Below are 24,129 nucleotides of genomic sequence, written 5' to 3'. Positions count from 1 at the left end.
CCATAATCTGGGCCGGGCTGCAAATCCCTAGGTTGCGCTCCAAACCCTATGCACTGTGTTTTCAATTGTCAAGAGTACATGAATTCATAGTTTATATTAGGATCTGAAAGGAGAAAGGTGACAATTTCTTTTTATCACGGTAGATTTCAAATGTGACTAAAAAGAATTAGTTAGCTGAAATAGGGTTGGGTATAAGCAGTGCTTTTTTCTGGGGGGACGCAGGGGTACGCATACCCCTAAACATTTTGTGAATCTACGTTTGGCCTCATTGAGGGACAGTATTTCAATATGAGTAGGAAAATGAGAGTACCCCTAAACATTTTTAAAGAAAAAAAGCACTGAGTGTAGGCATGCATAGGCCTCCTAGGTTAAGATTTATGCCTAACTTTGCTGTGTTGTGTTCACATTTATTAAAATGTAGTAATTAGGGGGAAAACATAAATGTAGAGCAGGGATATTTTTTTGGGGGGGAACTTAATTCCTATGGACCATTTTTCAATTTTAACTGACCCTGTTCCTTTGATTCCACCCCCTCCCCAGCTTTACCCCTCAAAAATTTCCCATTTATCTGACATTATTAAAGGAGTCATAACCTCATGGTCAAGAGTTGGGCACCTCTACCTCTGTTGGAGTGAATGGGGCTTCAGTTGACACATTAAGGCAGTGTTTCTCGAACTTGGGACTCTCGCTGTTTTTGTACCACAGTTCCCATCATCCCTGACCACTGGCCCTGCTAGCTGGGGATGATGGGAGTTGTAGTCCAAAAACAGTTGGAGACCCAAGTTTGAGAAACACTGCATGAAAGATTTATATTTGCAGCAGAGCATGGATATTTAAGCTATTTAATAAATTCTTCCTTCTAACTGAATGGTCATTAAGATCTTTTTCATATGAAGGGTATTAATTATTATATGATTTTACCCAAGCATCTTAAATATCAGTCCTGTGAGTTTTTAAAAATGTACTTGCTTGGGAAAAATTGTTCAATTCACTTGTGCTGATCACAATTCTTAATTTGTCAACATTATTCCAGCAATGCTTGTGTATTTTCAAGTCTTTGCATTCTGTTTTAGTTGCCCACTCAGCTAGCGCTGCTGAAGTTTAATTTGCAATTACATTTATTTATTCATTCATGTGCCTCTCTCTCAAGAGACTCCCAAACAGATGGAGGCAACATCCTAACATGTCTGGTTTGAACTTTGCATTTTGTGTCACAACGAGGTCACACTGCTAACTATTGTGTGATGCCCTGAAGATTTCCTTGTGTTGGGTGGTGGTTCAAGCTCTCTGCAATGTTGCTAATGCGTCGCTGGACATGTGCCATGTGCTCTGAGGCTCTGTTCAAAACAGTATTCAAAGCTGTGTAGTCTTTCAGCTGACCAGTGGACTGCTGGGGAAGAAATACATTTTAAAATTCTGATTCCTCTTCCCCTCCTCCAAATATGTAATATGCAGCCTAGATAGGCTTTTGTTAATTCTGTGAATGTCCCAAATACATCACAACTTTTTAGACATACATAACTGGGTGCTGGCAGTCACGTATAGCAATGTATCTGGGTTTTTAAAATATATTCCACAAGTTTTAGGACTTGCATTGTAGAATGTGTGTGTAGCCTGGTGTTGCAAATGTTGCATTGCCCAACTGCCTAACCATAATTTGACAACTGAGAATGCGTTGTAGACTTCCGTGCTGCTCACGCAGTCTCCTATCACATAGGCATCACTCTCCTTTCAGTTTCAAATCTCCCTAATCTGGGTTACATGTGTCCTGCCATTAACAACCTAATGCACATATAATGCTAACCATTGTTGGATCCAAAATTAAGAGAAAAGAGGGAATGCCTGCATCAAGGTAAAACAATTCATGAACCTACAGCAGAGAGGGGAAACTTTGTCCCTCCAGATGGTGCTGAACTACGACTTGTATCAGCCCCACAAGCGTGGCCAATGTCCAGGAATGATGGGAGTTGTAGTTCAGCAATATCTGGAGGGCCAAAGGTTCCTCACCCGCCAACAGGGTGTGTTTTTTATGAGTGTGGTGATCGGGCACGATTTTTAATTTTATTTTGTTGCATGTCCTGGCGAAAATGGAAAATAAACAAATAGGAGCGGCTTCAACAAACTTATAAAAATATATTCAGAGCTAAATATTGTCCATGTGGCCACATAATACTAAAACATGATTTGGTGCTGCATGGATGAAGCTGAGCAAACCCAAGCAAAGTGACGGGCTCATATGCTCTCCCCTTGTGCAGCGAGGAGGAGGGCGTCACTGGGGTTCCTAGTTTAAAACAAACTGGTTAGTTTAGCAAGCCTGCTTCATCATCCATGGTTTGAAGTTACAGAGTATGTTTTAAACCATGATCACTGGGTTGACTGTAAAGCTGAGCCAGGATCCTTTAAAAGTGAGACTAAACTCTGATGAAGAGTGTCTTCCTGGTTGCATCAGAGAGGAGGAGATGGGACAGGATTGCGCAAGCCCGATGCTAATTTCGGATTGTCCACATTTGTTCTTGTTTGGCTTATCATGCCATGTGAACCAAACTTGCATGTTCAGCATAAAATAAAAAGGTTAACTTTTTATTTGCAATTTATCTCTTAAACCAGTTGGTGAAAAATAGTCTTTTCAGTCTTTTTATAAATATTTGTAATTTTGATTAGGGCACATGACAAGATGTTTTTGTCTTTTCCAGGTGTCCCGGCATGAATGTCGAATTTCTCAAATTCAACAGCTCAATCAAATGCCTCTGTATCCCACCGAGAAGATTATCTGGGATGAAAATATAGTCCCAACTGAGTACTATTCTGGTGAAGGTATGTTTTCTGGAAAATGCTTAAATTTTAAATATTTCTGGTCTGCCACTGTGCCTAATCATGGATTGGTGCAGTTGACATGATTGCAGTAGTTGTGATGATGCACTCTAAAACCTCCCATGGGGGGGGGCAGCTGTCTTTATACAAATCCAGGATTGTGATGGGGTGCTAAAAAAACTCTCCAGTGGGGGCTGCACAGTGATGGACTAGTGCAAATATTGTATAGAGAGATGGCTTCCCCAAGCTCCCATACTGATGCGGAAGAACAGCATGGGGCTTAACCAACCAGCTCCTGCTAGCTATGTAATTTTTGATTGGGTGGGGCGGTCTGAAAAGGAAAGCTTGTGTAGAGTAGGTTCCCCTCTACACATGTGCCCTTTAATGAGGTGTGGCCCTGCTCCATGTGATTGCAATTGCATAAAGCTAATGGCTGAATAAGTCTGATGTGATAAACAAACAAACCAACCCTTCCTCCTCTCCCCTTTTTCTTTCCTTAGGCTGCCTTGCCCTCCCGAAATTGAATCTACAGTTTCTTACTCTCCATGACTACCTCCTGAGAAATTTCAACCTCTTCCGCCTAGAGTCTACTTATGAAATCAGGCAGGACATTGAGGATAGTGTCAGTAGGATGAAACCATGGTAATGGACGCAACTATAACCTTGAAGTTGTTGGATCAAGAAAAACTTTCTTCTGTGTGATTTATCTACTCCCCCCCCCCGTTTTTTCTGGGGTCATTGGAAAGGTGTTGGGTTTAATAGAGCATTCTCTAGGGTGAGTTATAATCTCAAACAGGGTCTGGACAGATTACTGGTATTTACTAACCGCAAACAATTTCCCTTGGGCTGAACTTCATGGATAGATTGCAGGAAGAGATGCCGTACCTTGGGTTGGTTATTCCCAGCTGTATATATATTTCGAAATGATGTCATTAGCTTTGGTGTGTGTTAGAGGTCTGAATGCAAAAATCTCTTGTTTTGATCTTGCTCTTCAGGCAATCTGAATATGGAGGTGTTGTCTTTGGTGGGTGGGCTCGAATGGCACAGCCCATCGTCTCTTTCACGGTCATAGAGGTGGCAAAGCCCAACATTGGAGAAAGCTGGCCCATGAGAGTCCGAGCAGATGTCACAATTAACTTGAATGTTAGAGACAACATTAAAGATGAATGGGAAGGTATGTATATGTGTGTAGCTACGGCAGTGTGACGTCGCATCCCCGGTTATTTGAGGTTAATGTTAGTGTTTGCATGCTTGTTGTGTTTAAAACACATCTTTTCCCTATTAAGTCTTGCTGCTTAAAGAAAGAACGCTAGTGCTCTCAGTAACTCATAGATTGGAATCATCAGTTCTCCCTGGTTCCACATTTTTGAAAGGGGGGAGAAAGTATTCTTTTATTGGTCTAGCCGCTGTATGACACAAGTGATTAAAGGTTGGTATGGGGATAGCTAATTCCTCTGAGAGATTTTTGGGCGTGAGCCCTATATTCTGACTCAGAAACCTATGACCGCTTTTGTGAGACTGATCTGGAACTGTTGAAACAATATGCAATATTCATTCTGTGTTACCATCCACCACATTTTCCTATATCTCCAAAATGCCAGCCATTTAAAATGGGAATATTACTTAGAGCTGCGGTTCTGTAAATCAATGGGCATCAGTAAATAGTCTGATCCTGCTAAGTCTACTTGGGTAGTAGATATGAAAGGTGAGAAATATTCTGACTTAATTTAAAGGAACATTCCTCTGACGGGGTTTCTGTGTGTTGTCAGGACTTGCATGCCACTACAGTCTTCTCTGTGTTCCCTAGTGATATTATCTCAAGGCAATGCTTTGCTGCTTGGGGGATTATACTTGGATTGACCTTTTTGGCAAGAGGAATAGGAACAACAATTCATGCTCTGGGGGGACACTGACGGCTAGTTCAGAAATTCAGCAACAAACGTGTTTAAAATATGATGGGATTGTATAATCCTTTTGGTTGCATGTCCTGATTCAAAATACAGAGCATGCACTAAAGTAAATTCAGTATTGTGAATTTTTATCTTTTTGAAACATTTGTTTGGAATGGGATCCTGGCTTCAAGCCTCAGATAAGCTTCTTGTGAGTTTTAATAGACGTTCCTACATTCCTAGTGGAGATCTTTGTCTTGGAAAAGGTCTACAAATATATATGAATAAGATAATCACATATTAATGATAGCACAGGGGACAGAGATAAAGCTGCTACTGGCTTGACTATATGCATGTCCTTTGATAACTATTTCTGTACAATCTCCCTTTTGCTTTTCATTGACCTATATTGTTCATTTATTCAAGACATTTATATACCACCTAATTATTTGCATTTCTAACCTATGTACATAAAAGGAATACACAGAAAATGGCACAATAAAACAGTAAAAATGTATCCTAAAACCAAACACTACCTTAAATGGCCTGCTGAAACAAGACAGTATTGATCATATCTCTGAACTTCAGCAAGGAGGGTGGCTGTCTAATCTCAATTGGTAGGGAGTTCCCCAGGCTTGGGCTCACTACACTGAATACACAGCTTCTAATTGTTACAAGCTCTGGATCTGAGCCACGTGGGGGACCAACTAATAATAATAATAATAATTTATTATTTATACCCCGCCCATCTGGCTGGGTTTCCCCAGCCACTCTGGGCGGCTTCCAACAGAAAAAATAAAACACAGTAATCTATTAAACATTAAAAGCCTCCCTGAACTTGATGAAGCTACAGCATAAAATAACCACTACACCTGCAAATGATCAGAACGCACTGACGTTTCTCCCCCCCTCCCCCCCCATTTAGGTCTGCGCAAGCACGATGTTTGCTTTTTAATAACTGTCCGACCCACACAGCTTTATGGTACGAAGTTTGACAGAAGGCAGCCATTCGTTGAGCAGACAGGCCTGGTATATGTGAGAGGATGCGAAATCCAGGGAATGCTGGATGATAAGGGGCGTGTCATTGAAGAAGGTATGTCGATAATATCTAAAAATCCGTCTCCTTCCCTGCAGACCCTCCTGGCTATTAAGATTAGCAGAGGGGGGTAGTTCCAGCTGCATCATAAGTTTGGGAGTAAGGCAATTTGCTGTGGCATATAATTTATTGAGCACCTTCTCCTCAGAGGTGCACTTGCCTTCTTCACTATGAAGCTTTTGGTGAGTGCTGAAGACACACCTCTCTGCCCCTGGCAAAGATGTCTGAGATATCTCTTTACAGAGCCCAGCCTGTTCTTGTGATTTGTAATCGGATTTAACTGCTTTAAAATTTGAATTTTAAATCATTGTAACTGACCAGCTGGTTAAAGGATGGGTAATAAATAAATAAAGAACAACTGAATATATTTAGTTGAAATAGGTAAAGGTAAAGAGGCCCCTGACCATCAGGTCCAGTCGTGTCCGACTCTGGGGTTGCGGCGCTCATCTCGCTCTATAGGCCGAGGGAGCCGGCGTTTGTCCGCAGACAGCTTCCAGGTCATGTGGCCAGCATGACAAAGCTGCTTCTGGCGAACCAGAGCAGCGCACGGAAACGCCGTTTACCTTCCCGCCGGAGCGGTCCCTATTTATTTACTTGCACTTTGCTGTGCTTTTATGAAGGTGAAATCTACATTGCACTTAACGGTAGGCATAATTTCCCCACTAACAGCATGTATGTGATTGCGGCTCTAAGATGGTAACTGTTTCCCTGCCTGTAGCAGCCTGGCTAGGATGGGCAAGCTCAGAAACCCTGAATATGCCAGTTCTAGCCAGGCTGTAGCAGTGCTTATTCTAGAGATGGTAAGAACAGAGCTGGTCGACCTGATCCATTCAGTGACACTGGCTGGTATGTAGAGCTGACCAAATAGTCCCAATGCCAGTCACCTGTTCTTGGCAGAATGGACACCAGATGTGAGCCAGGAAGGGACAGTCTTGTTAGGCAGGGGCAAGGAAAGTTGGAATCAGTTGGAGAGGACTGGTTGTGGTATGAACAGGTTACTCAAAAGTGTTTTTTGTTGTTGTTTGTTGTTTTGCAAGGCATTTTCTGTTTAGTTTATCTTTCAACAACGTTGAACTTTATTTGCTTTTCAATGCAAACAGGGCCAGAACCGAAACCAAGACTGAAAGGTGATTCTAGAACGTTTAGGGTGTTCTTGGATCCCAATCAGTATCAACAGGACATGACCAATACCATCCAAAGTGGAAGAGAAGATGTCTATGAGACATTTAACATAATAATGAGGAGAAAGCCAAAAGAAAACAACTTTAAAGTAAGTCACGGTGCAATTTTCTGTTTAAAAATAAATGTTGAAAATACACAACCAGAACTTTGTGTCAATGTGGGCCATATGCCCATTAAAAAAAAAGTGTGGTCCTCCTCCTCCTCTTTCCACTGTTTAGTAGTTTGTCTTAAATCTTAAACCCATTCATGGTGAAACTTCATGCACCTAAAGACCTAAATTCCCAAATGAATCTACAGTGGTACCTCAGGTTACAGATGCTTCAGATTACAGATGCTTCAAGTTACAGACTCCGCTAACCCAGAAATAGTACCTTGAGTTAAGAACTTTGCTTCAGGATGAGAACAATAATTGCGACGTGGCGGCAGCAGGAGGGCCCATTAGCTAAAGTGGTACCTCAGCTAGCAGTATAGTAGTAAAAGGAATCATGCTGGTATTTGGGGTCCCCCCCCCCTGAGTGAAACAGTTAAAATCTGTAACAAATGCTGAAAAGACTGCTCAGTGTTCTGCTGAAAACAAAAGTTTTGCCTTCAAAGTTTTTAAAAGGTTATTTGCAAGCAAAGGACAGTCAGACAACCAGATAATACAGAAATGATTTGGCAGTGTCTCTTTAATTTCACATTTTTCTCATGTTAAAAGTTAAACCAATTGATGAGGCTCAGCCTGCTTCTTGGGATTGCTCTATCCCGGAGGATAGGTTATCCCTATCTGCTCTATGCCTCCTTGCTCACATAACAGAAAATAAGGTAAGTCATTCTCACTAATGACAAATGTTGGTAGTGTGTCAAGCAGATAGCAGACAGCTTGATTTCTCTGCTGAGCCTGTAGGGAGAAAGATGCAAAAATCTTATGTAGTCTCCTAAATTAAGCAAACATGACAGCTGTAGAAGCACAAACATAAAGCGATAGCTAAATATGACAGTCGGCACTTCGCCATGGTAGGTCTGCCCTCTTGCCTTTTATTGCTTGTGGCCACTACATCAAAGAAATATTAGTATTTTGGAGTTTGTTTCCCTTTATACTAGTCATCTGTTGAATAAATACATTTTTAAAAGACGGAATGTTGCCATTTTTAACCGATCACCTCAAATAACCTTGTGTGTCATAAATACAGCTGCTGCTTCATCGATTGGCAAGATCAGGTATTATGCAAATCCATGCAAAACTCAACTCTTGCTGTCTGATCATGAGGTGATGTCCATCTGCTACGGCACTTAATAGACTTTTATCAGCTGAGCAGATAACCTGTTTTACTGTAGGAGTTGCCATTTGTCCTGAATTGGTGAAGCTAAGATGAATGCCTAGTGCTTTTTAAAAATGGATTGGACTTTCTAGAAAGAAGAAGGAGTCCTTTGCAACTATTGGTGCAATTTTTAGAATCCTGGTTGCTTTGGCTTACCTGTAATCTCCTTTTCTGCCGAGTACCTTTACATGTACTCGGCCAATATTAATTAGTTTATAATTGGCAGCACAGTTGCATTTAGCCCCGGAAAAGATAAGGTGATATATTTGGATCTGTACATGTAAGAGCCTGGAAGCTTTCAAATTTCACCGAGGTCTTTATGAGATAAAGGGCCTCTAAGTCTGAAATGATTTGGAGATCAAGGTTACTGGGAAGGACTTCTGTCCTAAACTCTGGAGAGCTGCTGTCTGCTAGTATACAATACTGAGTTAGATGGACAAGTGACCTGATGTGTTGTAAGACAGCTTCCTATGTTACTAATGCCCAGGACAATTTTTGTGTGTTACTACTTGCAAGGCTGTCATCCAGAGTTGAGCATTTCCCAATGGCCCAGGTCTTTAGGAACAGCCCATCACTGATCCAAAATGTTGGCTGGAGCCCAGACAGATGTGACTGATGCCCAACACTACTGCTAGCAGCTGCCGTTTTTATTCCCCCACAAGACCTCTTTAGCATTCCTTAGGAGTGATATGGCCTCGGGGCTCCAGAAGTATTGTGAGGAAATGGCAGGTGCCAGCAGTAATGCTGGCTGGCTAGACTGACTGCTTTTCTTTTTGCTGTTTTTGCTGCTACCCATGGCTGCCACTGTCACTGCTGTAGCAAAGGTGAAAATATCAACAAAGCTCTGCCAGGACATACATACTAGTCGCATCCATGGTAAAAAGAGAGAGGCCCACCCTGAAGGTGCCAAGTGCCCTGTATGTTGATCAGCAAGAGATCAGGTGGACATTATTTTTTATATCCTGCTCTTTGCTTACACATTAGAACTAGTAAATAGTCCATTAACTTCATATGCCATTCTTCTCTGGTAGGAACTCTATCTTCTTTCCATCTCTGGGCCAGTAACACACCATCATTAAAAGAGTATTCGTTATTTTTCTAGTATTTCATAACATGGTGATAATATCTCAGGCCATGTTTGTATATATTGCTCCACATGGAGCACTGAATGGCCTTGGGGCTGCTTTGACTGCCCTGGTATCTCCACCAATAAAGCCACTGTTTTCTGGTGGTGACTCATTTGATTGCACTGACACATTTTTCCCCCCAGCCATTGCACTCATGTATGTCTCTGCTAGGGACCCAGGCGGCGCTGTGGATTAAATCACAGAGTCTAGTGCTTGCTGATCAGAAGGTCGGCGGTTCGAATCCCTGCAACGGGGTGAGTTCCCGTTGCTTGGTCCCAGCTCCTGCCCACCTAGCAGTTCGAAAGCGCATCAAAGTGCAAGTAGATAAATAGGGACCACTCCGGCGGGAAGGTAAATGGCATTTCCATGTGCTGCTCTGGTTCGCCAGAAGCAGCTTTGTCATGCTGGCCACATGACCCGGAAGCTGTCTGCGGACCCCAGAGTCGCAACCCCAGAGTCGGACATGACTGGACCTGATGGTCAGGGGCACCTTTACCTTTATGTCTCTGCTAGGAAGCAGCTGCTGTATTTTACGAACATCCTGCTCAGACATTACTTCCTTTGCACAGCCGTGCCCTATAGCTGCTCTTTCTGAAGAAGTGTGCATGCACAGGAAAGCTCATACCTATGACAAACTTAGTTGGTCTCTAAGGTGCTACTGGAAGGATTTTTTTTTTTACTTTCTGGAATGGTTTCTCCATGAATCAGATCCTGGTGAAAGTGACAGTGAAGCAGTCTGTTTTGATTAGGATTTGAATTTTGCAACCTTTATTTTATTTTTGTAGATTTTATTTTATTAGTTTTCAATTATATTCCAATAATAACCATTATAACAATGCAAATTTATAATGCAATTATTAATACCAGTAATTCAAATACCAATTAATATAATTAAATTGAAGTGGCCCCCTGTGTGCTAGATTTGATGGCTTTCTGGTTTTCTTTATTTCTGCATTCCAAAATCTTATTAGTTTCAGTTACATTCCAGTCCCTTATACAACAACTGCAATATTGATAACTTATTTGTGTTGACACATTAAATGATTTATAAAACTTAAAATGAGGGACTCAAACATTATCAATGTTCTATCCTGTATGTAGCAATTATTCTGGCTGTGATGTTTCTTCCTGTCCTTGTAAGATGTTATGTCCGATAGTTGCTGTTATCCATCATGCCTTGGTCGGAGCTGATATCCCATTGTTCCAGAAGTTTCTCCATCACTCTGGCATGTGCTTTGCTGTATTGCACCAATAACTTTTAACAACAGCTGCAAAAGTCACTCTGTCCCAGTAAATAAACTCTTGTCACCATTTTCTCCCTCAGCCTGGGAAGAAGAGCTGTCTGTTGAACTACAGATGACTCAATAAGAAACCTTATCAGTTCCTTGGCAGCACACAGACTCCTTTCATCTTTCCAGCTGGATATATATAGCCAATTATCCTTCCAATTAAATTAAATTCCAAGTCCTTTAGCGTTATTCATTTCACTTCATGGATAATAAAGGATGGGGAAGAGTCAGCTCTTAAGTTTCCAGCGTAAACCTTTTGCAAAATAGTTTCCCTCCCTTTTTCTCTTTTTTACACACACAGTTCTGTTGGATGTTATAATCCATGTTTTTAATCCAATTTCTTCCATCCTCACTTGTACAAGTATAATTAAAACTAACAATCAGGAGAGAGTTGCCAAATCATGAATGTAGAGGAAACCAAACTGTTGGCTCCATTACCACCCACTGTCTTTTGCACTGAACAAAGTCTTCTCTGAAATTCAAACCTTAACAACCTTGCAGTTGGTTCTCTTCCACAATTTGTGATCTCAGCTCTTCTAGCACACACCTGTACTTTGGTCCAATTAAGCTCTAATTAACAGGAGAACCTCTGCTTATTAATGGCAGCGTAGGATGCTAAAGTGAGGTTAAGCAAACAACTTACTGCCTCCTCATGGAGCCACTGGAGGACAAGAGGGCATGGCCAGGCATGGGGCTCACCTAGGCTCATTCTCCTAACAATAAACCATAGTTTATTATTTATGTCTGACTCTGTGATTGAGGAGGGGCAGAATTGGTTTAATAGAACTATTTTATGTGGATTAACCTTGAAGTTAAATTGGGGCTTGATCGGTAACGGCACTTAAGCAATCCTAAATAAGTCCCCTCCTATGTCTTATTCCCCTCACCTTGTGTTTTCTCACGGTTTTTTACATTGTTACCTGGCACTTAATGCCCTGAAGAATTCAGCTATCAGTACTGTGCAGGATGAAGAAGATAGAATATAATCCATTTTGTCCACCTCTGTTACAGAATATTCACTCTGCAGTGAATAGCATGTTTGTTGTGATTCCATGTTTACAGCAATGCCCCTTTTCTGGCTAATGTCCCTGCAGATGATATAAAGAACAGCATCATAATTTTATTTTATTTTTTGTCAACTGCACTGAATTTGCTCATTCTAATGGGATAGTTTGGTAGTTAGAGGCTGCCCATAAATACTTCTTGTCTTGCTGAACTAGCTCTTTGTGGGCTGACGTCAGCTGAAAATCTAGTTACTGATTCAGTCAGACCAAACACCTGTCATTGGAAGAGAACTTATTTTCTCTGAAACACACAGAAAGGCTGAAATAGCACATGAAGTTGAGTGCAAATCTGTTTGAAACCAGAGTGCAAAACTGGCTTTAAATCATGTCCTGTTTTATTTTAGGCTGTTCTGGAGACTATAAGGAATTTGATGAACACCGACTGTGTGGTTCCTGATTGGTTACATGACATTATCCTCGGTTATGGAGACCCAAGTAGTGCTCACTATTCAAAAATGCCAAATCAGATCGCCTCCCTGGATTTTAATGATACTTTCCTCTCCATTGATCACTTAAGAGCCAGCTTTCCTGGATACAGCATTAAAGTTACAGTTGAAGACCCTGCAATGCAGATTCCTCCATTCAGGTGAATTAAGAAACACCAGCTCTCAAATACTGCTCATGTTCATTCCAAGTCAGGCCTGCTCCAATCTGATTCTCATTTTCCTATGCATGGGCCCAGGCCTGTCATAGAAAAGCGTGCTAATGGTGGACAGCTTACGTTTCTGTGGGATTTGCATGTGTTGCACTTTTGGGGAACCACACAGAATTTTCCAGAAGGGCTCTTTCACACTGCTAATTCATAAGGTGCCATCTTCTGTTTGACTGAATTCCTGACTTTGGTAGCTTTGCAACAGTGTTACCAAAACTTAGGTCTCTCGCTATTTTTGTACTGCAGTTCCCATCATCCCTGACCACTGATCCTGCTTGCTAGGGATGATGCGAGTTTTAGTCCAAAAACAGCTGGAGACCCAAGTTTGGGAAATGCTGTAAAGCAGTATTTCTTCCGTCTTCCACCTCTCCCCTCATGATTTTAAGAATGCTGTTTAACAGCCATTTCATTCTTTTCATTTTTTAATGTATTGTATGTAGTCTGTGTTCTTATTTTTTGCCTTTGTCTCATGGCTCTAGAAATCTACTTTATTGATATCTTGATGCCTGTCCTGCCACTGCCTGCAGCAACTGCTGTCCTGTATATCAAATGGTCTCTTTATCTTGTCTCTCTCCTAAAAAAAATAACTATTAAATTAAGAAAAGGAAAGCACACACACCATACTGTGTTCTCATGGGTTTCAGTCATCTCAGATTTAATCTTCCCTGCATCATGCTGTCATCTTCATTTTGTTATAAAGGTCAAGGTTTGAGGGTACCGGGGCTAGCTAGTCTGTGGCGGAAAATAGTTCATTGGAAGAACAGTCTCCTGTAAGAAATAATATGAAGCTGAAGAACAATGATTTCCCTCAATAGGATAGCATTTCCAGTCAGAAGTGAAGCAGGAAAGAAACGGAAAGAGTGTGATGAAGAAAAAGCTGATGGCTCAAAAACATTGATTGTTGAGCCCCACGTCATCCCCAACAGAGGACCTTACCCATATAATCAACCCAAACGGTAATATCTGTGTACATCTTTCTAAAGGGATCCGTGTTGAGCTCATTTCCATTACAAAATGTCTGTCAGTGAAACATATAAACATGAAATCACGTTTATAGGGTCTTTCCATGTGTTTCTTTCCATATGTTTCAGGTGTCATTATTTAGTTTAATATATATATATTCAAACAGGAAGAATCATTTTCCTGAGGTAATTGTCAAGTAGGTTATCACAATTTACTGCTTACAGAATATTAAAATGATCTTCAGAGGTGCAAATCATATTTCTACAGCTAAGTCGGTTTTGTGAGTAAAGAGTACATTCTTATCATTGTTGCATTGTTGAGTGAGCAGCTCCTCAACATATTGTTGGTGTATTTTTGTTTTGTATAGAGTCATGCATGTTAAAATGACATTTAGCAATAAATATCTAGTCCTTTCAAGCTCGGTGATAAAATATGACTTATGATGTTGATCAAATTAGCTGTTTTGGTCAATGGCTTTGCAATATCTAAATTACACGTGATGAATTTCAGAACGGTCATGTAATGACTTGGAGTACTGTAGTGTTATCTCAGCCCTAAAGGCAGAAATTGATTTCTCTTGATGTTTGTGAATTCCTTCATCTACCCAAATACAGTGGTGCCTTGCTTAACGAATGCCCTGCTTAACAAAATTTCCGCTTAACGAAACGATTTTTCAAGCGGAGGTTGCCTCGCTAGACGAATGCGTTTTATGAAAAATTCGTCTAGCGAATCGCGGTTTCCCATAGGAATGCATTGAAATTCAATTAATGCGTTCCTACGGGGGGAAAATTTTTTAAAAAATTCAGTGCATTCCTATGGGATTCGCTAGACGAATTTTTCGCTATAAGAAAAGACCCGTGGAACGAATCAATTTCGTCTAGAGAGCACCACTGTAATGTAAAAAGCATATTTTCTTTAAGCAAGTTCAGGTCTCCTTGGCTGAAAAACAGCATGAAGGAAAATATTCATGAAGACTATATTGAATAAATTCATATAACTTCAGTTTATTGTCTCATGCTCTGGATTAACTGAATTTACTTTAATTCAATTTTCAGCAATACAATTCACTTTACCCATACACAGATTGAAGCTATACGCGCAGGAATGCAACCTGGATTGACAATGGTAATGATGCCTATTATTACATGTTTCCTCTTTCATTAACAAATTATGTTTTTTAATATTGGCTAATCTCTGAAGTACATGCACTTCTTATTTCTTCTGCCCACTGTGTAAAATTAAATGGTGCCAAAAGCTTGGTGTGTTCCTTAACATTGAGTAGATTTGTATTTTTCACTAGACACTCAAAGTGGGGAAGGAGAGGGAGGAAATGGACTTTTCCTCATAAAAAAAATAAAGCTTTACCAGCTGACCAAAACATTTCCTTTGACTGGAGATTTTTGTTCCTTGTGGCGGAGCCAATATGAGTTTCAGTAATCAAAGTAGTAGCTTTATTAGATCAAAAGCATTTTTAATGGCTTTTATGGGTTTTTCTATGGGATTTTCCCTTTTTGGAGATTCAGGTTCACAACAGAGCCATTAAATCAGAAGTTGGGGACCTCCAGCCTACTGGCCAATTTTTTCCTGGCAGGCTGTTTTCCCTAAGCCATGCCCTGTCATATTATGCCAGCTTTGGGGCAGGTAAAAACAAATGTAGAATTGGTCTTAAAAGTGTACTCCTGATTGTTTTTGGCTATTGGGTACACTAGGGAGTTCTCAGTTGGGAACTCCCTGGTACTGCCAATGCCTGCTGAAAGCAGGACTTGCATGGCCCAGCCAACTGTCCAGATGGCCCATTGGGGATGCTCAGGATCCAGCCAGTGGGTCGTATGCTGTTTGCCACCCCTGCATTAAACTCTTTAAATGTGTCTTCAGCATGATAATGTATACAGCCCATGCCCAGATGGCCAGGATCTACTTAATTATCATCCAGGTCCTTGGGATTCTCTTGCCAATTATTTCTTCTCGCCTTCATGTGCATTCACATGTATGTATGTATGTTTGTATTTACCTTACTATGGGTAAGGATATTTTATTTCTAATTTTTATTTTTTTAAAAAACAACTTACAGCTCTGTTCTTGCCTGATATATACTTTCTCAGCAGTTTGTCCCCCAATGAGCAATTCCTTTTGTTTTTGTAGGTGGTGGGGCCTCCTGGCACAGGCAAAACTGACGTGGCAGTGCAGATAATCTCTAATCTCTATCACAACTTCCCTGAACAGAGGACCCTGATCGTTACACATTCCAATCAGGTAAATGAACGTTGTGCCCTGTTATTCCTATGACTGTTTCTCACTTCAGTTTCAGAACATGAAATGCAGCTTGCAGGCAGTCCTTTAAAGAAAGAAAGAGTTTTATCTAACTAAAAAAAAAAGGTAAAGGACCCCTGGGCGGTTAAGTCCGGTCAAAGGCGACTATGGGGTTGCGGCACTCATCTTGCTTTCAGGCCAAGGGGGCTGGCATTTGTCCACAGACAGCTTTCCGAGTCATGTGGCCACCATGACTAAACCGCTTCTGGCCCAACAGAACACTGTGACAGAAACCAGAGCGCACAGAAACACCATTTGCCTTCCTGAAGCAGCGGTGCCTATTTATCAACTTGCACTTTGACGTGCTTTCGAACTGCTAGGTTGGCAGGAGCTGGGACCGAGCAACGGGAGCTCACCCCGTCGCGGGGATTCGGACCGCCAACCTTCTGTTCGGCAAACCCAAGAGGCTCAGTGGTTTAGACCACAGCACCACCCTGCATTTACCTTTTTATCTGGCTATCCTGATGTGCTACTGTGGAATGGGAGGCTTTAGGCTCTGGTGAAGCTGAGCAGAGTCTCAGCAAGCTTCGTGCGGTACTGCATTTTAGACTCAAGATTTTAACCTTAAGACAGCATCTCCATGCCACATAGAGATGCTGCCATCATGTTGTATGGTGTCTTCAAATGTATTCTGCATCATTGACTTGAGGGAAACACACCATGGGCCCAGTTTGCATATCACTAAGCCTTTGTTTCTTTGTTTGTTTGTTTTTAAAAAGCAAAACATGAGTCAACCACAAACAAAACATGAGTCAACCACAAGTTGTCCGACCCCTGTGGTAAGGTGGTCAAAACAAACTGTGATAAAGAAAGTGTGCTGGTTTTACATTTAATCATTAAAACAAACCAAGGTTTGTAAGCCAACAACAAACCATGGCTTCAGCTCATGGTTTGTTGGCAGTAAATGAACCATAGTTAAGCCACTGAGCAGGGTTCATACATAATGCCAAACCATGGTTTAATAGACCGTTTCATTTTAGATGATACATAATAATTATCAGTAAATCACATATAAAATAAATAGCTAAATTATGTATCTGAGTAGACTTGCTGAAATAAATAAATAAAACAGCAGGTGTCTAAAAACAATATAGTGAGGGCACTGGCCTAATGTCAATAGGCATTAGACTAGATAGGAACCTTGCTTTTTTCTAGAAGGGCTTTTATCAGCAGGTTTAAATCTTATACATAGGTGTATGCTTGGCCCAGGTTGGATTGAAAGAGGGATTAGTTCCTTTGGAAGCAAAAGGCAAGCTTTCCTTATGGTCCCCAGTGCAAATACCCTCTTCATATTTGATTCGTTTCAATTTCTACCAAAATAGGAATGGTTTTTCTAACATCCAGGGTTTCCCCGTAATAGCGTCTGGATTCCTAAAATCTACTTTCCTGTTGCTCTTGTCAATCTCCAGGCCTTGAACCAGCTGTTTGAGAAAATCATGGCTCTCGACATTGATGAGCGCCACCTCCTGCGTCTTGGTCATGGGGAGGAAGCACTGGAGACAGAGAAAGATTTCAGCAGGTTAGCTGATAGCTCATAAGAAGCAGAACCATGTAAAATGTATGCACATAAGGAAGAAGGGCAGAGAAGACCTGCTAATCGTTTGTTTTTATGGTGGTGGTTTTCTGTTGGGTGGCTTGATTTCTCTGAACAGCTTACGGGTACTTTATTTCTGAGTCCTGCAACCTGTTTGAAAGCTCCAGGAGTAATGGAAGCAGACTGTTTCCCTTGGATATATAAGAAGGGAAGAAGAAACTTTTTCACACAGTGCTTAGTTAAACTACAGAATTTACTACCCCAAGAATGAGTGATGGTAATTGACTTGCATAGCTTTAAAAGATTAGACAAATTTATGGTGGAATTTCAGTGGCTACCAGTCACAATAGCTATATTGCCTCCACCATCAGAGGCAATGTGCTTCTAGAATACCAGTTGTTGGTGATCACAACAAGCAGGAATATGCTGTTGTACTCAAGTAGCTGGGGTAGCTCTGTTGGAAGAGCATGAGACTCTTAATCTCAGAGTCGTGAGTCTGAGCCCCATGTTAGGCAGAAAGATTCCTGCATTGCAGGGGGTTGGTCTAGATGACCCTCATGGTACTTTCCAACCCTACAGTTCTGGGATTCTAGGATTCATGTCCCCTTGTGGGCTTCCCATTGGCATCTGGTTAGCCACTATGAGAACAGGATGCTGACTTGATGGGCCTTTGGCTCTTCTTGTGTTCTTAAACTGCAATGCAACTTTGAAAACTATGAAGGAACTCCCTTGTTCAGAAGAGACTTGCCATTCAGTTTGGAAGGTGGTGGTTTGGGAAACAAAAGTTCAAAACTTCCTCAGGTGCTTAACACGAATTACATAATTCTTTGTGTGTTTGTGATCCATGCAGCTTTTTCACAGTCCAGAATCAAATGGGTAGTCAGCAAAACTGAATCAACCATGTACCTCATTCTTCACTGTATTAATCTGATTTGCAGGTATGGAAGAGTAAATTATGTTCTAGCACGGAGACTGGAGCTTCTGCGGGAAGTTGGCCGATTACAGGAGAGCTTGGGGGTCCCTGGTGATGTTTCCTATACTTGTGAAACAGCTGGCCACTTCTTCTTATATCAAGTAAGAAATTAAGTAAAGATCAGGCGTGAACATAGCATTCTAGGGAACTTAGGTGGGGAATTGGGATGAATTTCTCAGAACTTGGACTGAAGAACCAGTTGTTTCACTCTCAAATGCAAGTGGAAGCTAAGCTATAATTAAGCTGTTACTTCTTTTTGTTCCTATTGTTTCCACCCTGTGTGCAATGAGTTATAATTAGAAAGGCCAAGGTTCTTGCTTTGTGTGACTTTTGGCAAGGAGTTTGAACTGGTGTACCCTCTCTGCCTTGATTATATATTATATAAGCAGTAACCCACCTTGAATGTTGAGAGATGCATTCTAAAAAAAAGAAAAGAAAATACTTTTTATTATTTGCAGGGAATCTCGGTGAGATGTTTCATATTTCCTAATGAAAAAAGTTATTTCAGTATATTTGAATATATGTTACAATATGGACTTACAATGGTAACTTAAAATGTGGATGTTGTGTGTAAAATGTTGTGTTCATAGACTAGGGTCCAGGGATGCACAAGTGGAAAGTACTTTCACATGCCCATAGTGGGTTTGCTGATTTCTGCCTTCCAGCTACATCTCCTTGGATACCTTGAGTCCCACTCTGGAGAGGGGAGACTTTAGAGCAGGGGTCCCCAGACTTACCAGGCTTCAGGCCGGTGCCCGCCGGGGGGCGGGGGAGTGCGCGCCCGTGCGCATGCGCGCCCGTACGCACACGGTCGGGAAAAAATCGCCGAAAATCGCTTGTGCGCATGCGTATGGGCCTCCCCTGACCCGGAAGTGCACCGGAAATGACTTCTTCTGGGTCGGGAGAGGCCCATACGCATGCGCACAAAGGATTTTCGGTGATTTTTTTTCGATTTTGAAGATCGCCGCCGCGCGCCGTAAGAGCGGGCAGCGGGCGGCGGGGGTCGTCGCGGGCCGGATTGGGAGGCCAATTGGGCCGCATCCGGCCCGGGAGCCGTAGTCTGGGGACCCCTGCTTTAGAGGCTCCAGTAGAGTATGGAGAAAAAGGCCTAGTGGTCTCCTAGTGTTCTGTGCAATACGCTTTGGATTCTGGCCGTAGTAAATATGAGATTGCAAAATAGCAATGTTAATGTGATCACTTTTTTCCAGGTAATGTCTCGTTGGGAAGAGTATATGAGCAAAGTGAAAGTTAAAGGCAGCAAACCTTCAGATGTTGCTGATATCTGCAGCTTCTTTCCTTTCCATCAGTATTTTGCAAATGCCCCTCAGCCAATTTTTAAAGGCAGATCTTACAATGAAGATATGGAAATCGCCGAAGGATGTTTTAGACATATTAAAAAGATATTCACTCAGCTCGAGGTAAGGCTGCTGCTTTTTATGTTATAGAGAGGGAAAGAAAGTTCTGATAATGAAATAAGTAGCACTTCACATACTATACACACTATGTACAGTGGTACCTCGACTAACGAATAACCCTACTTATGAAAAATTCTACTTACGAACGATACAAATTGGGGCCTGACCTGATTACATTTTTTTTTTACATCCGAAGGCCGGATTGGGCCCCCGCCGCTGCCACTAGCGGCCTCCCGCTGCCTCGGGCGCTCGGCCCACGGCCGGATCGGGGCCCCCCTCTGCTAGCGGCTTCCTGCCGCCTCGGAGTCCTCGGCCCATGGCCGGATCGGGCCCCGCCCGCCTCTGCTAGCAGCCTCCCGCCGCCTCAGGGCGCTCGCCCCACGGCCGGATCGGGCCCCACCGCCTCCGCTAGCGGCCTCCTGCCGCCTTGGGCGCTCGGCCCATGGCCGGATTGGGGCCCGCCTCCACTGCTAGCGGCCTCCTGTCGCCTCCGGTGCTCAGCCCGCGGCCGGATCAGGCCCCGCCGCCGCCACTAGCCGGCCTCCCACCAGATCGCCACCTCCCCCACTTGGCCTATGGCCGGATCAGGCCGCCACCCGCCCGCACTCCCTGCACTGAAAGGTAATGTTTGCATGCCTTTAAAGTCTTTAAAGTCTCCTTTAAAGGGTCTTTTTCCTAGGCTCCGGAACGAATTAATCCATTCCCAATGCATTCTATGGGAAACATTGTTTCGACTTACGAATGTTTCTACTTACGAATGTGCATTCAGAACAGATTAAATTCGTAAGTAGAGGTTCCACTGTATACTGAATTTTCATAAGGTCCTGTAAATTGAAACTTGTCAAACAGTAAATAATGGAAATTTGGAAACTTTATTGGGGTTGCAATTCTTTGAAGAGAAATGGTTGTACAAAAGATCCAGTTGCATTTGTGTGTGCTAAAATTCTATTACTATAAAGTATCCTATCAGGAGGGTTTTAACACCTGAAATGATAAGAAAGATTTATTTTTAAAAATGTAAGTCATTGGAGATATAGCAGTTTTAAAGCTATATCTATTTTTTACTTTAATGAGATTGTCCTAAAAAATAGAGACTATTTGAAAAATAGGGTTGAACAAAGGGAAGATAGAGCCTAAAATAGTATTCTAGGAAATACTAAAAACCATATGCAAAATTAGAATCAACAATTGGTGGGGTGCTTGCTTCTAAAAGCAAATATCTTTTTTCATTAAATGATTATGCTATTCAGTTAAGTGAATGAAATTAGAAATATATATACAAAGTAGGTAGAGTTTAATAAGAGGCTATAACTTTTCTAAGATCCTTTTGAAGATGTAGATTAGTAAGCATATGTCAAGCAATATTTAAATCCATTTATGATGAAATGATACTGGAACATCCTGCATGTTTGTGTATTTTGTCTAATGTTATTATTTTCATAGGCATTCAGAAAAGCCTGTCCTGGTGGTATTGTGAATATGATGCTTGTTTTTAAAGTATCACAAAATTAATAATAAAACCTGAGGGGGGGGGAGAGAAAATTGATCTGCTCCTCCTTGTGCTTAGAGGTGTTTTTCTGTCGATCAGGGATCAATAGATCATTGCTGATTAGGGATTCTCCTAATTTTCCCAAATGTGCCAATTTTGAAAATCTGCATAAAGACAAATATACAGTAAGACAGATTGGTTGTTTATCCCCATCTGTGGAACCCTGCATTGATATTAAAGTGGGGAAGAACTTTATGCTCAAACATCTGTCTCTGGCATTCAAATGAATGGGAAAATATGTGTGTGTGAGTTCCATCGGCGCTTCAGAGCACCCAGAGACCCCTGGATTGCAGCTGTTTTGTTTGGTAGCAAGTTGAAAGTCACACAGTTTTATTGTAAGCGTGAGTATTCTGCATTGTTTCACGGAACTGTGGCTGTCGCCTATTTTCTGTAGGAATTCAGAGCTTTTGAACTGCTCCGCAGTGGACTGGACAGATCCAAATACCTACTTGTGAAGGAAGCAAAGATCATTGCCATGACCTGCACGCATGCTGCTTTGAAACGCCATGACTTGGTTGAGTTGGGTTTCAAGGTAACGCCACTGCGGACAAAATGCTAAGGCTTCCCTGTATTATATGTGTGTCATCTGCTGCTGTTAGAGGGTTATAAAGGCAGCAGATAGGATAAGGAATGCCTTGCAAATTGGCAAAAAGGGTGGATGCTGGATTCAATTGGCCACAGCTTTATTTAGTTACTTAGCTATGTCATACACATAGGAGCAGTGTGGCAGAAGATCAATACTATTCTACCCTGATATGGACTGAGGAACTGGTTTGCCTGTCCAGCCTCTTTTGTCCCTTTGGTACCATGGCTCAAGCCTCAGCCACATGACTGTCGTGAAGCCCTGTACTACACCATATGGATAGGTAAAGAGCTGGTCGTAGACCCAGAAGCCACCCAGATCTCCTGGATGACTCACATCTGCACCTTCCTGGAGGGAAACTAATTACCAGAGCAGCCCAACTCTGAAATGTTCTCTTGTGCCAAGATACCTTCTAATAGTCTCCAATCTGTGAGCCTGCTCCTCTTCCCTACCTACTTTCTTTCAGGATCTGTTAGTAGGTACCACATACATTGTGAAGTCTAATTGCAGGCATACCAAGCCAAGAACATACATGTCAAAGACATAGAAAACTCATTCAAATGTTAGTTGCATTCAGCATCCTGTCAGGTTTGAGCTTGGTGTAGCTTCACTATATCCTGATTAGACACATTCATTTCTTTCAGGTAGCTCTGAAAGAGAGAGAGAGAGAGAGAGAGAGAGAATTCCACTCCTCAGAAAGTCAAATTATACAAGTTTTACTATAAGCAAAAGACATTATGCACATACTATATTATTTAATGAATTACCAGATGCTGTGTCCACATCAGTAAGCAAATGGCTTCCGATATGAACTAATCATTCCCACATTAAAACAAAAACTTAACATGTTTCTCTTTAACCTCCTAGTATGATAACATCTTAATGGAAGAGTCTGCTCAGATACTGGAGATTGAAACTTTTATACCACTCCTCTTGCAGGTAAGAACACTAGCAGCACTTCAGTTTATGACCATTATTTCAATGTAATTATTTTACTATTTGTACTTCAGATTGTATTGGTTAATAACATCATTATTTTTGCCATGCGTAAAAAAAGAAACATTCCAATTGACACTTTTGTTATGAACACTGGAAAGCCTTACGAATAAGGAACAATAGCAGGAACCTAACAATGTAGCTGGGCACATCTGGATTTAAAATAAGATTTATTGTCAAGAATTTGCCTTATGTCGGCATGATTTGCACAGGGAAGAATACCACATTACTTGCTTCTTAACACACAGTGGCCATAGAAGAAAAGACTGCAAGTGACAGTGTTGTAGTACAGAAGAATCTATTCTTCCTAACAGGTGTTTTTTGCACCTCTTAATTTATGAATACAGAATAAAGATGAAGCTATACATTTTTCTAGCTTTGAAAGTAATGTTCACAACAGTACAGTAAACGTAGAGCTCAAAAATAGTGGTCACTAATAGTTCTAGCATTTCAACCCTAGCATCTTGCTTGTTTTTGATAGAATCCCCAAGATGGATTCAGTCGACTGAAGCGGTGGATTATGATTGGGGACCATCATCAGTTGCCACCAGTCATTAAAAACATGGCTTTTCAAAAATATTCGAACATGGAGCAGTCTCTTTTTACGCGCTTTGTCCGTGTGGGAGTGCCAACTGTTGACTTGGACGCTCAAGGAAGAGCAAGAGCAAGGTAAGGCAACAGGAAAATAAAGATTATAGGAGGTCTTATATGAAGGGAAACTATCCATACAGATATTGAAGCCTGCCTTGAAGGCTATGTATGCCTAATGATTACTATAACTAGTTTTTCTTAGAGGTGGACTTTTCTCTCTTGTCATTTTCATAACCGTAGCCACTCTACCTTTTTGTAATGCTAAGGTTATTGAACGAACTGAAGAGGGCAAATAAGCCTTTTCAGATCATGCATTACTTCTCTAGGCTGTAATGATGGAGGAGGAGCATGCTGTGAATTGTGCTCAGTGACTAACTCAGGTGATACACAGTGGTATCAGTAAATGCAACCTGAAGTGAACATTGTTTGTAGGTGAATAATGACTATCAGTTCTCTTCTTTAAAGCCCCCTGAAACATTGAAAGGAATTTTGTATTGGTATCCAGTGCACTCAACCCATTATTGCAAATATTTATGCTTGTGCAATGGAGCATTCTCTCACCCTGCAACCTTCCCGGTTTAGAGAGTCGGGTGAGTCTTTGGGGGAGGGGGGCATGGGGGAGGATAGAGTGAAAGTTCTGTTGGGCAAGCATAAATCCTTGCACTCACACAGGGGCCAGATTTTGACCATTGGGCAGGGTCACCCACCTATCAATCCCATGATGTCACAAATGAAACTGAGGGATTTGGTGCTTTGAAGTCCCAAAGTCAGGACTTCAAAGTACAAGCAGGCAGCAAGATGGTG

General features: G+C 41.6%; 1 protein-coding gene across 2 annotated transcripts in view; it reads left to right on the top strand.

Annotated features, from left to right (window-relative positions):
- AQR (aquarius intron-binding spliceosomal factor) overlaps nucleotides 1–24,129 on the top strand; it is a 60,463-nt gene that overhangs the window by 19,729 nt on the left and 16,605 nt on the right. For both annotated transcript variants that reach the window (XM_035110363.2, XM_035110354.2), the window contains exons 15-29: nucleotides 2,694–2,814; nucleotides 3,312–3,453; nucleotides 3,807–3,985; nucleotides 5,626–5,793; nucleotides 6,897–7,066; nucleotides 12,104–12,345; nucleotides 13,227–13,367; nucleotides 14,430–14,499; nucleotides 15,517–15,627; nucleotides 17,094–17,203; nucleotides 18,157–18,292; nucleotides 19,400–19,609; nucleotides 21,550–21,687; nucleotides 22,606–22,677; nucleotides 23,216–23,403. In XM_035110363.2, coding sequence (XP_034966254.1) covers nucleotides 2,694–2,814; nucleotides 3,312–3,453; nucleotides 3,807–3,985; nucleotides 5,626–5,793; nucleotides 6,897–7,066; nucleotides 12,104–12,345; nucleotides 13,227–13,367; nucleotides 14,430–14,499; nucleotides 15,517–15,627; nucleotides 17,094–17,203; nucleotides 18,157–18,292; nucleotides 19,400–19,609; nucleotides 21,550–21,687; nucleotides 22,606–22,677; nucleotides 23,216–23,403 — 2,198 coding nt within the window. The remainder of the gene's footprint in view (nucleotides 1–2,693; nucleotides 2,815–3,311; nucleotides 3,454–3,806; nucleotides 3,986–5,625; nucleotides 5,794–6,896; nucleotides 7,067–12,103; nucleotides 12,346–13,226; nucleotides 13,368–14,429; nucleotides 14,500–15,516; nucleotides 15,628–17,093; nucleotides 17,204–18,156; nucleotides 18,293–19,399; nucleotides 19,610–21,549; nucleotides 21,688–22,605; nucleotides 22,678–23,215; nucleotides 23,404–24,129) is intronic.

This window comes from Zootoca vivipara, chromosome 1 (genome assembly GCF_963506605.1).
Source record: "Zootoca vivipara chromosome 1, rZooViv1.1, whole genome shotgun sequence".
Classification (NCBI taxonomy): domain Eukaryota; kingdom Metazoa; phylum Chordata; class Lepidosauria; order Squamata; family Lacertidae; genus Zootoca; species Zootoca vivipara.
Note: the sequence above shows the minus strand (reverse complement) of the source record. Positions and strands in the feature narration are given on the sequence as shown.